General features: G+C 35.8%; 1 protein-coding gene across 1 annotated transcript in view; it reads left to right on the top strand.

Annotated features, from left to right (window-relative positions):
* The window catches only part of UBA6 (ubiquitin like modifier activating enzyme 6), a 91,963-nt gene that overhangs the window by 41,946 nt on the left and 35,011 nt on the right, over nt 1–15,006 (top strand). Inside the window, exons 9-13 of the mRNA XM_036266471.1 lie at nt 1,461–1,584; nt 5,056–5,159; nt 7,208–7,270; nt 8,618–8,694; nt 9,082–9,148. Of these exons, the coding sequence (XP_036122364.1) occupies nt 1,461–1,584; nt 5,056–5,159; nt 7,208–7,270; nt 8,618–8,694; nt 9,082–9,148 (435 nt within the window). The remainder of the gene's footprint in view (nt 1–1,460; nt 1,585–5,055; nt 5,160–7,207; nt 7,271–8,617; nt 8,695–9,081; nt 9,149–15,006) is intronic.

Raw genomic sequence — 15,006 nt, 5'->3', positions numbered from 1 at the left:
TGTCAGTCATAGATGTGCTATGCCATAAGTCACCTGGCCCAAACTGACTCCAGGAAGATGCACACTTAAATTACCATAGACAAAAGCTATTATATTTCTAAAACATTATTTGGAGGGGAAAAATGTTTTAAGGATTAATTAATCTTCAAATCAAAAGGTCTTTGATATCAGATCAGCTTGAATTTTTTATTCCCTCAAAATTTGGAAAAATCATTATGATCCATGTTTAGTCTTTCTTTTTAGCCTAAATCATTAACTTCATTTGTACTTTTTAGAATGTTTACATTAAAAGCTCCAAAGAAGTCAACATAAGTGAATAATAATATACTTTTAGTAGTATTTGTGCTTCTCTCTTTATGCTTTATTTTGAAACCCAATGTAATATTGCCTTTTTTTTTTTTAAGAAAAATTCATTAAAAAATTCTGTGTATCTCTCTGCTTACAGAAAGGTTTATTATTTAGCCATTTACCTTCTGTAGTTGTTTTTAGTTTGTCCCTGAGAATATAATACAGTTAGAATAAGCTCCAAGGGAGCTTATGTTGCATTGTTATTTTCTTTTATTGAATAGAGCAGGAAATGCTGAAGTAGTCATATATAATTAGAAAATATCATAAATATACCCATTTAAGTTATCTGCAAGGAATTATTTCTCCTTAATAAATCTCTTATCAATTCTATTCTTGAGATATTAGCAAACCCACATTAAATTAATTTTATCTACATGTTTGTGATTGTTATTTTTTTCTTATCTAGATCATTAAGCAGCAAGAGAATTTTTAGAATCTATGTAGTTATGAAAGAGAGAGAGAATGATTATTCAATTAGATTTCGTGTATATTAAATTATTATCACCTTAATCAAACAGTGTATAGGATTATGTGAGATTAGGAACTGTCTGGGTTTTTGACCTATCTCATCCATCCTCTTTGATGAAATAAGCTAATTTGTTTCATTTTTATCCTGAGAAGCTGGCTGGGGTACACAGTGTGTCTTTGCTTTAAAGTGTTGGGCAAACATTTAACTACTAGTTTCCCTGCTTTAAATCTCCATCCTCCTTTCTTGCTTTTCTTTAATCTTCAAAATTATACTCTCATCTTTTATGCACACAGTTTTTTATAACATGACTTGAAAACTTAAATTCGATAACACTGAGTATATTTTATAAATCCCAAGAATCTTCAAATCTGTGAAATATTTGAACTCCTATGTAGAATCTCTATATCCCCTAAGCACAGAAATTATATTTTAAACATACATAATAAAATAATAAGTTGATCACTGTTTTGTGACAGTTATTTAAAGGCTTGCTTTTACTAAGGTAGGAGAAGAATGGCTTGAAATTCTGGGGATGATTTTTTGAGAATTTTATGACTACGTGGTACTTTGTGTGTGAAATTTAGAATTTGTACAAAAAAGTAATACATGAACTTGGTTGTTAGTAGATTACTCTTATTTTTAGGCCAATCCTGGCATTGTCACTTGCCTTGAAAATCATCCTCACAAACTTGAGACAGGACAATTTCTAACATTTCGAGAAATTAATGGAATGACAGGCTTAAATGGATCTACACAACAAGTAACTGGTAAGTTGATACATTTTATTAATTCATTTATTCTACACATGTATAGTTCAGATACTATATTCAGTGTTAAGGACACAGCATCAACTCAGACAGACGTGATCCAGTTCTTGGCCTCAAAACAGTCAATCTAAGTGAGGAAATGTTAACATTAAGCAGTGATGTTATAACAGGCATTCTGAGAACTCTAAACTTATCAAAGAGGCTCTGGCCAGGCTGTTCAGTTGGTTAATATCGTCCTGAAACACCAAGGTTACAGCTTTGATTCCCCAGTCAGGGCAGGGCATCTTTCTCTCTCTCTCCCACTTCCTTCCTCCTTCCCTTTCTTCGTTCTGTCTCTAAAAATCAAAAAAAAATTTTTTAAATGTCTTTATGAACTTAGCAAAGAAACCTACCCAGTTTAGGTACCACAATAGTACAGACAAGGTGTTTTGATTAAAATTTGAAGATTGCATTGGCTTAGGAAGGTGGTGGAAAGATTATTGTATGCAGAGACAAACAGTAAGGCCAGACAGAATTCAAGGAACTGAAAGATATACTGTGGCAGGGCTGGCTGTGGGAGTTGAGATGGCATGACTCCTAAGACATTTAGGAAGAAACTTGGTATATTATATATCTCATATGGTAGGTGAGCAAAGGTTCCAGCATGGACAACTTATTTATTCACTTAGAGAATGCAAGAAAGGGAGCACATTTTGGAGAAAAGGTAATGAGTACAGTTTAGGCTTCTGGAGTGAGGTGGTAGTGAAGTATTCAAGTGGAGATAATATGCTTTTGTTCAGTTGGAATAAAGAAATAAATGGATGTTACTACAGACAAGTTGTGGGTTTGTTGGCAAGAAATAGAAGAAATCTGTTTTTCAGCGGACTAAGATGAGATTATTGCCCAGTGAACTGTAAAGGTGTCAAGACCGAGATTTGAGGAGAATAAACATTTTTAAAAATAGCAGGATTATCAGGCATCATTTAGGGCCCCTTTGATGTTCAAGATAATGAATTTATAGCAGTGTTAGTCTGCATAATTTATGATTTTCCTGCAGCCATATTTAAGAGTTAAGACATTGCTAGACATCCCGTAGAGGGCAAGTTTGTACCTGTTCAGCTGAGAGTGCCTTAGTTTTGTCTTTAGGGCTTTTGAAAGTATAATTATGTGATTAGTATATAGACTAGTAAATGGGTTACTTTTTTGTTCTTTCAGTGACCACAAAATGAATCCTTAGGGGAGTAAAATCAGTCCCTGTTAGAAACTCATTGTAGAAAAACAACTTTGGATCTATATTTAAACATCTTTGGTAAAAAAAATAAAAAAAAACTATTGGAATTTGTTTTTCCAGTCAACATCTAATTATGTAAATTACAGGTTCATATCATTGGTATTAGGAATTGATACCTGGTTTTGCAAATAATGATTGAACTAAACATTTAGGATTATCATTTTTTATTTTGGGGTCCATGCCATGATGCATTGTGATGATAAATCAGACTCTTGAGAATACATATCAAAGGAGGAGCCACTGGATATCAAGGAATGAAAAGAAACAAAACCCACAGTTTGTTCCAAAAATTCGTGGACAGAAATGGCATATTTAAATAGAGTGACTGTATATGAAACTTTTTTTTTTTTTTTAACATTTATTAATTGGTACTTACTTGTCCAAGATAATTTTCTGTTATTTGGAAAACATTTTTAAATAGCTAAAATAATATATGCTTATTCTAGATATACATATATGTATGTATATATGCTTAATATAAGGCTTGTGGGAAGAAAAGGCTTTTGTTTATTTCATTTAATTTTTTTTAATATGGAAATTGTTCAAAAACAATAAAGACCAGATGTTTACAGTAAAAACTTTTCTACCTACATTTGGCTCCCACTCAGTTCTCACCTAGTTTATTGTGTATCCTTCAGGCTTTCCTTACACTTTTTTACATACAGTGTATCATATTATGCATCTATCCTTTGCCTTTTCACTAAACAAAATAGCGACATGATCTTTTCACATCAGTAATTTCAGAACATTTCTTTTTGCTTTTTTTCTTTAAATTTTCTTTTATGGCTGCATAATATTTCATTGTATCACAGTACAATTTTAATTTGCATTTAAGTTTTAAGACTATTTGTTCTTTAATGTGAATCATCTATCCTTTACCCTTTTTCCTGTTGAGTTGTTGATTATTTAACCATTCCTTGGAACTCCTAAAATATAGGGCATATTTGCTGGCATTTTTTTTATCCTCACCCGAGGACATTTTTCGATATTTTGTTCAGATAGAGTGGGAGGGAAGGGGATAGAGAGAGAGAGAGAGAAACATCAACGTGAAAGGGACACATCAAGTGGTTGCCACCCACACAACCCAACCAGGGCTGGGGACAAACTGCAACCGAGGTATGTGCCCTTAGCGGGAAACCAAACCCGGGTCTCTCCACACCACAGTCCAACGCTTTAACTGCTGAGCAAAACCGGCCAGGGCTTGCTGGCGGTTTTTAATATAAATTGCAAATATTTTTTTCTAGTTTGGCATTTGACTTTGCTTGTGATTGGTTTTTACTGAGTGTATATAATATCAAATTAAAATTTTTTATTTTAATAATTTTTATTTTGAGTCATAATTAGAAAAGCCTTCCTCACTGCAAAGTTTTGTTTTTTGGTCTGTTTTTTTTTATCCTTACCTGGGGACATTTTTGCATTTATCTTCAGACAGAGGGGGGAAGAGAGAGAGAAACATGATGTGCGACACACATCGAATGGTTGCCACCCACACAACCCCAACTGGGACGGGGAAGAACTGCAACCAAGGTACGTGCCCTTAGTGGGAACCAAACCCGGGACTCTCTGGTCCGAGGGCCTAACCGCTGAACCAAACTGGCCAGGGCCTGACTGCAAAGTTTTAAAGAAATTTTTCTTTCATGCTTCTATCTTAATGTATTTTGGTCATCATCTTAGACATTTAAAATATTTACCCATTTGGACTAGATACTTTTCCAGATGGCATTTTTCCCCAAAGATTTATTGAATAATCTTATCATTCCCTTTAAGGTTTGAGGTGCCATTTTCCTTAATTGTATCCTTCATGAGTCTGTTTCTGAATTCTCTAATTCTGTGTGTCTGCCTGTCTGTTCATGAACCAGTACCATGCTACATTAATTATTATTAGTTATGTATAACTAGTATCAATGTATTAATTATGGAGGCTTTATAAAATATTTAAATATCTAATGTCATTATTATTTTTTTCCTTTCAGTTTTCTTGGCTATTTTTAAGTACTTAAATTCACATTGGAAAAATAATTTGTCTGGCTCTCCACACTTCCTTCCAACCCCTGCAATTGCTCCCCACCTCTCCCCACCCCCCCAAAAAAATATTTATACTGGGATCTTAATTTTGTAAAGTAGGGGAAATTAACATCTTGATGATAAATCTTCACATTTCAGTAACTCTATCAGTAAATTATTTTCTTTTTTTCTTTTAGTGTTATCACCGTTTTCTTTTAGCATTGGTGATACTACAGAACTGGAACCTTATTTATATGGAGGGATAGCTGTCCAAGTTAAGACTCCTAAAACATTTTACTTTGTAAGTATTTTTTCTGCTCAAAAGAAAATATTTCTTGCCCTAGCCAGTTTGAGTCAGCAGTTAGAGTGTCAGCTCGCAGATCAGAGAGACCCGGATTCGGTTCCCGCTAAGGGCATGTACCTCGGTTACAGTTTGTCCCCGACCCCATTTGGGGTCATGGGGGTGGCAACCAGTCGATATGTCTCTCTTATATCAATGTTTCTCTCTCTCTTCCCCCTCTCTCCCTCCCCGCTCTATCTGAAGATAAATGCGGGGGTGGGGTGGGAGGGCGGGGAATGTCCTCAGGTGAGGATTAAAAAATCTTTATGTATTTCTCTTCAAAAAAGGAATGGCAGAAGAGAAATAAAGTAATAAAATAGTCAGTTAACCAGTAAATTTAAAACCTGAACAGATGTTGTTTTAAATTTGTACTCACTTTGAGGAAAATTGTATCAATCTAAAGAAATAAACTGGTATCAACAAAAAAATGTACAGCTAGAATAACACATGCATAAAGTTAAAGTATATAAATTACGCCCTGGCCGGTTTGGCTCAGCGGTTAGAGCGTCGGCCTGCGGTTCTGAGAGACCCGGGTTCGGTTCCCGCTAAGGGCGCGTACCTCGGTTGCAGTTTGTCCCCGGCCCTGGTTGGTTGTGTGGGTGGCAGCCACTCGATGTGTTCCTTTCACATCCATGTTTCTCTCTCTCTCTCTGTTCCTCTCTCTCCCTCCCACTCTACCTGAACAAAAAATGGAAAAATGTCCTTGGGTGAGGATAAAATAAATAAATAAATAAATAAAATAAAAAATAAATAAATTACCTCAAAGGAACTACACCTTTGTGAATCATCAGCATCAATCATATTTCTTTCAGTTACTTCCAGAAACAAAAGATGAAACTTAGTATATTTTGGGAAGATGTAACAAGCCTTGAAATGTTATATTTTATTATTTACTTACTTACATTTTTTTAAGTAAAAGAAGTATTCTTTTATTGTTTTAATATTTTAAATTTCAAGAAATAGTGTATATGTTGGGAAAATAAAGTAATGCCTATTATCTGGCATTGAAAGGAAAATGTAAGTATCTGAATAGAAACAAAGTAGAGGCTACTTGTATCAAGGAACTCAGGAGTCTCTTGCTGCTTAAATCTTTAGCGCACTTCTCAGTATAAGCTGATACATCTCTATTTTTTTCTTGTTAGTTCTCAAGGTTTTAACTTGATTGCCTTTTCTTTTCCAGAATTATTATTAACTGTAGTCTTCTACAAGGCTTTATTCAAACCAAAATTAGAACAAAATAACTATCTCTAGTCAAATCTGCCCCTGCCTTACTTCCTCTTGCCCCTGTCCCCAGGTGTTAGTTTGATAATTTATGTTTCAAGTAAATTTCAGATTGTATGGGTGTTTGGGTTTTTTTCCTTGTGGGGTTTTTTGTTTGATAAGTTGGTTGGGGTTTTTTGTTTGTTTTTTGTGTGTTCTTAGCTACACACAGAAAATTTTAACTTTGAGTTGTCTAGTCTTGTCAGGCATAACAAGTCTTGAAATAAGAGACCAGAAAAATATGGTAGCTTTTCGGTTAACACAATAGATTTTTTTTATTATTATACAGATGATTTTATCATTTCTTCCCAAATGTTTTATGTGAATCATGTTGTCTAATTGCATTTAACATTAAAAATAAATAAAGTATGGTAATAAGACAAGGGGTAGCAGGAAGAATGGAAGCTATTTTATATTTCAGTTAAAACTTAGTAGCCCAGGCTTCCAGTCAAGAGGGTGGAGAGTCAGCATTTCAGTGGAAAGTAGACATTTAATACCAAATCATTATGAGTCCTGTTTAATTAATTTGCACGTAATAGCTCAGTCAATGTTGACTCAGTGGATTAGTGAATATGTTATTCATAATACTACTTTTTAAAGAAGATGAAGAAAAAAACTTAATAGCCCAACTTTATTTATTTCAGACTCAGACTTTTTGGAAAGACCTATTGCTTTTAGTGCTCTGTACATTTTGTCAAGTAATCACTCGTTTGCATTGGAGTAATTGTTTTGTTTTGTCTTTTTATTAGGAATCATTGGAGAAGCAGATAAAACATCCAAAGTGCCTTATTGTGGATTTTAGCAAACCTGAGGTAAATAAACCCTTAGGAGGTTTTAAGAGAGGCAACAGAGGCGGGAATGGGGATTGATAAGAAATTATAAAGTTAAAATGGAGCAACCATGTATATACCTTTCTTTAATATTTTCTTTTTAATATGTTTTTACTGATTTTTTTTTTTTTTTTTTAGGGAGAGAGGACAGGACAGAGAAAGAGAGAAATATCGATGTTAGAGAGAGACATCTATCGGCTGCCTCCTGCACACCCCCTACTGGGGATCAAACCCTCAACGCGGTCATGTGCCCTGTCTAGAATCGAACTAGGACCTCTCAGTCCATGGGACATTCAGTCCACTGAGCCACACCAGCCAGGCTAAGATTTTCTTGATAAAGATTGTTTCACAGATATAAAATTGACTCTCAAGGATTAAAAACAGAAATTTGTATCATGGAAAAATGTTAGATTAATAGAAAAAAGTTTCATAATGATATGTGAGCTCTGATAGTTAAAAGACAATTTCAATAATTTATACAAAGGTGATCGTATTAAAAGATTTCCTGAACCATGTAGAGTTTCATATAATAACTCATTTTTTCCCAGTAAACCTTAGAAGCATTTTTTTTTCTTTATTGATTTTAGAGAGAGAGGAAATGAGAGGGAGAGAGAGAGATAGAAACATCAATGAGAGGGAACATTGGTTGGCAGCCTCTTGCATGCCCCCCAATGGGGTTTGGCCCACAACCTGGGCACATGCCCTGACCGGGAATAGAACTGGTGACCTCTTGGTGCATGGGTCGACTCTCAACCATTTAGCCACATCAGCCAGGCCTTTTTTTTTTTTTAAATCACTGAATATAATTTTGTAGGAGTGAGTGTATTTGTGATAAAGAAAATGTTATGTTAAGAGTTTCCAAATTTGGCCCTGGCCAGTTTGGCTCAGCAGTTAGTGTTGTCCCGTGGACCAGAGAATACCAGGTTTAGTTCCCGCCAAGGGCACGTACCTTGGTTGCAGTTTGTCCCCAGCCCTAGTTGTAAATGTTGATAAGGAAAAAGGAAGGAAGTGATCTTGTACAAATGTTTTTTTGCTGTTGTTTAGTTGTTATTACTTAAAGTTTCTAATAGATAACCTAGTAAAAACTGGTCATACCACCTGGGATTGAGACATAGATCTGATGCATAAATATTACTTTATTGCCTTGAAGTCAAGTCATTTAACTTCTCTAAGACTCAGCCTGCTCCTCTATTAAATAGGGGTAATAATAGTACTAAGCTAATTCATTTATTGTAACAGTTAAATAATGTTTTAAAAGCATTATTACAGTGCCTGGCATATAGTAATTTGCCAATTTTACGTTGACCAATTTTTTAATGTTCTAAATAGGCACCTTTACAGATTCATACAGCTATGCTTGCCTTGGATCAATTTCAGGAGAACTACAGTCGCAAGCCAAATATTGGGTAACATTCTTTGTTTCAAATAACTTTTTTCTTTATTATAAAAACAGTATTTCAGAAATTATAGATTAAAATATTTTAAAAGTAACTAAGCCTCTTATGATTGCAGCACCCAAATTATATAAACATTTTTTATGATTTCCTGGTCTTTTTTCTGGTGAGAGTAGAGAGAGTGATTTATAAAATTGGAATTATATTAAATAAGAATTTTCCCTTTTTGAATTCTTCAAAAGCTATAGCTTTTTAAATAAAAATCTGAGATCAGTAAAGCACTTGTGTTAGCAAAATTCTACATTTGTAACATATTTCTTAAATTTTATATTTGAATGTGACCTACGGTTTATAGCAATTAAGAAAATTGAATTGGGGGTGATTTGTTTTGAATCCTAGATGCCAAAAAGATTCAGACGAGCTGTTGAAACTAGCAGCATCTATAAGTGAAACCTTGGAAGAGAAGGTGAATATTCAAAGTTACAGCTATCAAAAAATGTGTAACATCAATGTTCTATATATTAATTTTCTCTGACTCTACATATCCAAGTATTGCTACTTACTGATTCTGACAGTAGACTAGTTAGTTGACTTCATTCTGCTTTAATTTATAATTCTATAAAATGCGGTTAATCTGCCCCAGAGGGTTGTTGTGAACAACAACAATAATTTAATTATATAAAGTACTTAGAACAGTATGTGGCATATAGTAATTAGAATTTGCCCTTGCTGCTTTATTTTTAGCATTAGTATTTTCTCTTTTAATTTACTTGGTTTACTTACTAAAGATGTGTAACCCACTATACAAAGTTATTAGCTTTCCTATATATAAATTGTCTCTTTTATAAATTACATGTCCTTATCTCTTAATTGCAGTTTACATATATTGTGTTGACATATCACCTAGAAAATGAATTTTTTTTTTATGTTATAGTGCCATTGCCTGTTGGCCAACAGTTTCATTTTAGCAGATATAAACATAACAATGTTAGTGCAGTTATTTGCAAATTGTGGTTTTTTTTGTTCTTATTTTATAAAAAAAGAAGGAAAAATAAAAGTCTTAACATTAGTAAGAATAATATCTCATATTTTATGTGATTAATACAAAGGAGATAATAAATGTACTGAAAACAGTGCACTAGTCATAAGTGAAAGACCCCCTTATTGCATATATAGTGGTTAGAAAAAATGTGTGAGAGGTCAAAAACCATATAATTTCACTCATATGTGGGATATTAAAAAACAACAAAGGAACAAACATATAAACAAACACAAAAACAGACTCCTGGATATAGACAACAGAAGGGTGGTTACCAGAGTGGAGACTGGTTGGAGAGAGAACAAAGAGGATAAAGGTGGTCAAATACAAGGTGACAGATGGAAGGAGACTAGGCTTCAGGTGGTGAGTACACAATAGAGCATGTCATGTAGATGTAGCCTTTTGAGTCTGGATTTTTTAACTAAATATAACGAATTTGATTTTTATCCATGTTGTTACATATTCATTCCATTTTATTGATGAGTGGTATTCCATTGTATAAATGAACTACAGTTTGTCCCTGTACCAGTTGACAGACATTAGAGTTGTTTCCAATTTGGGAAGTTATGAATAAAGCTGCTACAAACATGTGCATACAGATTTTGATGTGGACATATCAATTCTCTTGGATGGACACCTAACACAGAGTCATATGATATATATATATTGTTTAATTTTGTGAAACACTGCCAAATTGTTTTGTAGAGTAGCTGCACCATTTTGCATTTCCACCACAAATGTATGAGTTTGAGTTGCTCTGCATTCTCTCTATAACTTTATATTATCTGTTTGATTTTAGCCAATACACACACACACACACACACACATATATATATAAAATCCTCACCCGAGGATATGTTAAACATTTGTCAGATTCTTCCCACACATGCCCTGACTGGGGATTGAACCTGTAACCTAGGCATGTGCCCTGACCAGGAATCCATTGTGCAACCTTTTGGTATATGGGACGATGCTCCAACCACCTGAGTCACCCAGCCAGGGCTGATTTTAGTCATTTTAAAGAATGTGCATTTGTATCTCATTGTCATTTTAATTTGAACTTTATTAATGTCTATGAATTTGATCGTTTTTTTCATGTGCTTATTTGTCATTCATCTCTTCTTTGATAAACCGTCTTTGCAAAGTTTTTCCTATTTTTTAATTAGGTAGTTTGTTTTCTTTTTAATTGAGAGAGTTTTCTATATATTCTAGATATCAGTCCTTTACTGGATACATGTTTTACAAATATTATTTTCCAGTCTCTGGGTTGTCTCTTCATTTTCTTACATCCTTTTGAAAAAGCAGAAGTTTTTCATTTTAAGTTCAATTTGTGTGTGTGTGTGTGTGTGTGGTTTACAGTTTTGTGAATTCATTTTTGTATAACATGCAAAGTTTAGCTCAGGTGTACATGACTATATTTTGAAATCATTGTGTACAGTTTTGTACTTTTGTGAGTTTTCATTATTTTACACCTTGCCAGGTGTGGGTCAAAGTTAATTATTTTGTATATGAATATCTAATAATTTTAGCCCATTTTCTGAAAAAACAGTTCTTTTCCCTATTCATTTTTAAGGCATCTTTATCAACAATTAATTGACCAAAAATGTATAGGACTATAGCTGAACTCACTGTTATCTTCTATTGGTTATTTCTATTCTTTCCTTAGTACCATTCTATTTTGGCTACTCTTGCTTTATAGTAAATCTTAAAATCAGTTTTGGTCTCTAGTATATGTCTCAGAAAGAGATCAGAATTACAGTTTTCCCTGAGTTCTTACATATTTTAATTTTTTAAAATATGTTTTGATTTTGTTTAGAGAGAAAGGGGGAGAGAGAGAGAAATATAGATGTGAGAGAGAATCATCGATTGAACGCCTCCTGCACTCCCCTCACCAGGGACCAAGCCCCCAACCCAGGCATGTGCCCTGACCAGGTATCCAACCAGTCCATGGGATGTTCAGTCCACTGAGCCACACCAGCCAGGCAATGTTTTAATTTTTTTCTGTAGCTTTCATACTTGAAAGATGATTGTGATGGACACAAAATTCTAGGCTCTTTCTTCAATGATATCTTGCTCTGTATATTATTCTTTTTTTTTTCTTTTTAAATTTATCTTCATTGTTGACTGTATTATAGATATCCCCCTTTTATCCCCTTGACCCCCTCCTCCCCACTCCCGCCTCTCTCCTGCCTTCCCCACTCCATTGTCTATTCATTGGTTATGCATATATGCATTTAAGTTCTTTGGTTTATCTCTTCCCACCCCACCTCCCCCTTCCCTTTGAGGTTCGTCAGTATAACAACCAATTGGTACTTCTTAATCCCTTCACCTTTTTCACCCATCCACCCAAACCCCCTCCCATCAGGCAACCATCCAAAAGTTCTCTGTATCTGAGTCGATGTTTCTGTTCTACTTGTTCATTTTGTTTGTAGATAGATATGTACTTATTGCCATCTTATTGTTAATATTTTTGTTCTTCATCTTCAAGAAGACCCTTCAACATTTCCTATAATACTTGTTTGGTGGTGATGAACTCCTTAAACTTTTTCTTGTCTCAGAAACTCTGTATGTCCATCGATTCTAAATGACAGCTTTGCAGGATAGAGTAATCTTGGTAGTAGGTCCTTGCTTTTCATCACTTTAAATATTTCTTGCCACGCCCTGGCCGGTTTGGCTCAGCGGTTAGAGCGTCGGCCTGCGGTACAGAGAGACCCGGGTTCGGTTCCCGCTAAGGGCATGTACCTCGGTTGCAGTTTGTCCCCGGCCCTGGTTGGTCGTGCGGGTGGCGGCCACTCGATGTGTCCCTTTCACGTCGATGTTTCTCTCTCTCTCTCTTCCTCTCTCTCCCTCCCACTCTATCTGTACAAAAAATGGAAAAATGTCCTCAGGTGAGGATTAAAAAATAAATAAATAAATAAATAAAATATTTCTTGCCACTCCCTCCTAGCCTGCTAAGTTTCTTTTGAGAAATAGGCTGACAGTTTTATGGGAGCTCCTTTGTAGGTAACTAACTGCTTTTCTCTTGCTGCTTTAAAGAGTGTCTGTGTCTTGAACCTTTTGCATTTTCATGATGATGTGTCTTGGTTTGGGCCTCTTTGGGGTTATCTTGTTTGGGACTCTGTGCTTTCTAGACTTGTATGTCTGTTTCCTTCACCAAGTTAGGGAAGTTTTCTATCATTATTTTTTCAAATAGGTTTTCAATTTTTTTGCCCTCTTCTCTCTCTGGCACCCCCATGATGTGAATGTTGGTACAATTGAAGTTGTCCCACAGGCTCCTTACACTATCCTCATTTTTCTTTTATTCTTTTTTCTTTTTGCTGTTCTGATTGGGTATGTTTTGCTTCCTTATATTGCAAATTGATGGTTTGCTTCTTGGCTTCACCTACTCAACTATTGATTCCCTGTAAATTTTTTTTTTTTCCAGTTATTGCATCCTTCATTTTTGACTGGTCCTTTTTTATGCTCTTGAGGTCCTCACTAAGTTTTTTGATGTTCTCATGAAGTTCCTTGAAATTCTCACAAAGTTCATTGAACATCCTTATAAGCAGTGTTTTGAACTCTGCATCTGTTAGATTGCTTACCTCCATTTTGTTTAGTTCTTTTCCTAGAGTTTTGTTCTGTTTTTTTTTGGTACTTGTTTCCTTGTCTCCTTATTTTGGCTGCCTCCCTGTGTTTGTTTCTTTGTATTAGGTAGTTTGTATGCCTCCTAGGCTTCCTAGGGTAGCCTATTGTAGTAGGTGTCCTGTAGGGTCTATTGGAACGGCCTCCCTGGTCACCCCAGCTGGGCCCCCGAGGTGCACCCTTCATGTGGACTGTACCCTCTTGTTTATAACTGAATCTTGATTGCTGTTGGCACGTCAGCAGGAGGGATTTACTCAGGCTGATCAGCTGCAAGGACCGGCTGTGCCCACTAACCACTGACCTCTGACTACCTTGGCAGATCAGTTGTGCATAGGCCCACCGCACAGAGCAAGACTTACTTCAGCAGTGCTCTAGTACCCCCTGAATCCATTTTTTGTGTGTCACTTGTAGAGGTGGTTGGATGGTGGTGCTTTGACGTGGTCTGAAGCTGTCCACTGGGTGTGCTGGCTCTGGGACAAGATCAGCCACTGGCTGTGTTCCACCCAGGGTTACCAGGCATAAGCTACAAAGTGATCTGTCGATGGATGCTTGTGCTTGGCCTGAAGGTACCAGGAAAAGCAACGTTGTGAACCAAGACTGGCTATTTCTAGTGCCAGGCCTGGGGCCACTCAGCAAGAGGTATGAGGCATGCTGAAGCCAGATAATGCTTGTTTGAGAGAATTTAGGAAAATCTTAAGCAAGACCTTAAGCCAGTTCTATGGTAAAGCCATTGGAAACAGCTGGGTGGGCCCAGAAGATGGGTGGGGCGGGGCCTCAGGGAATCACCAGGGTGGGGCAAACAGTGTGAGCCAGGTTGCTGGAGTCCCAGATATGGTGTCAATCTACTGGGGCCTTAGGGGAAGGGCTCAGCAAAGGAACAATGGTGTCCACCAGCATGTCTGTCCAGTAGAAAGCTGCCTCTCTAGCTCTTGCCCTCATGCTAAACAACTCAGTTCTTCGCCGTATGTCTCTGGTGCCTTTCAAGCTGCCTCCCCCACGCCGGAGCCAGTCTTAGTGTGGCTTCTTTAATTTCGTAGTTGTAGGAGTTCCCTTCAGCCCAATTTTAGGCGGTTCTGAAGGATGGTTGTTCTGTAGATTACTTGTAATTTTGATGTGGTTGTGGCAAGAGGTGAGTACCACATTTACTTGTGCTGCCATTTGACCAGAAGTCCTATGTGTTATTTTTGAGAAATATTATGAAGCTTCATTTATTACTCTTATCAGTAATCAGATCTTTTGGGGTTGAGGCCCTGTATATTTTTTCTTCTATATGTTTTTTCATCTTTATAATAGTTTTACCAAGACATGTCTTAAGGTTGATCAATTTTCCCAGGTATACTCAGAGTCCACTTTGATACATAGTTTCTGATTTTTGTTTATTCATTTATACCTTGCTTTTGGGGGGTAGAATGGATTAGTTTGTTTTTTATTAAATTTCTGATTCAAGGTGAGGTATTTTGTGTTTGTTTTGCCACATTTCCAAGTGTTTATTATTGATATATAATCACTAAGTAAAATTTCCTCTGCCTTGTAATTAGTTTGGGAGATAAATTTTCAGTAGCTGAAATGTTTTGATTCTAATTTTGCTTTCTTTTATTAGTTTTGTATGGTAAGCTGATTTTTCTGCTTATTTTTTGGACAGGGTAAGAGTTTTGAGTGCTTTT

The sequence above is a fragment of the Molossus molossus genome, unplaced genomic scaffold (genome assembly GCF_014108415.1).
Source record: "Molossus molossus isolate mMolMol1 unplaced genomic scaffold, mMolMol1.p scaffold_m16_p_1, whole genome shotgun sequence".
In the NCBI taxonomy this organism is placed as follows: domain Eukaryota; kingdom Metazoa; phylum Chordata; class Mammalia; order Chiroptera; family Molossidae; genus Molossus; species Molossus molossus.
This window is presented reverse-complemented; position numbering and strand designations above follow the sequence as displayed.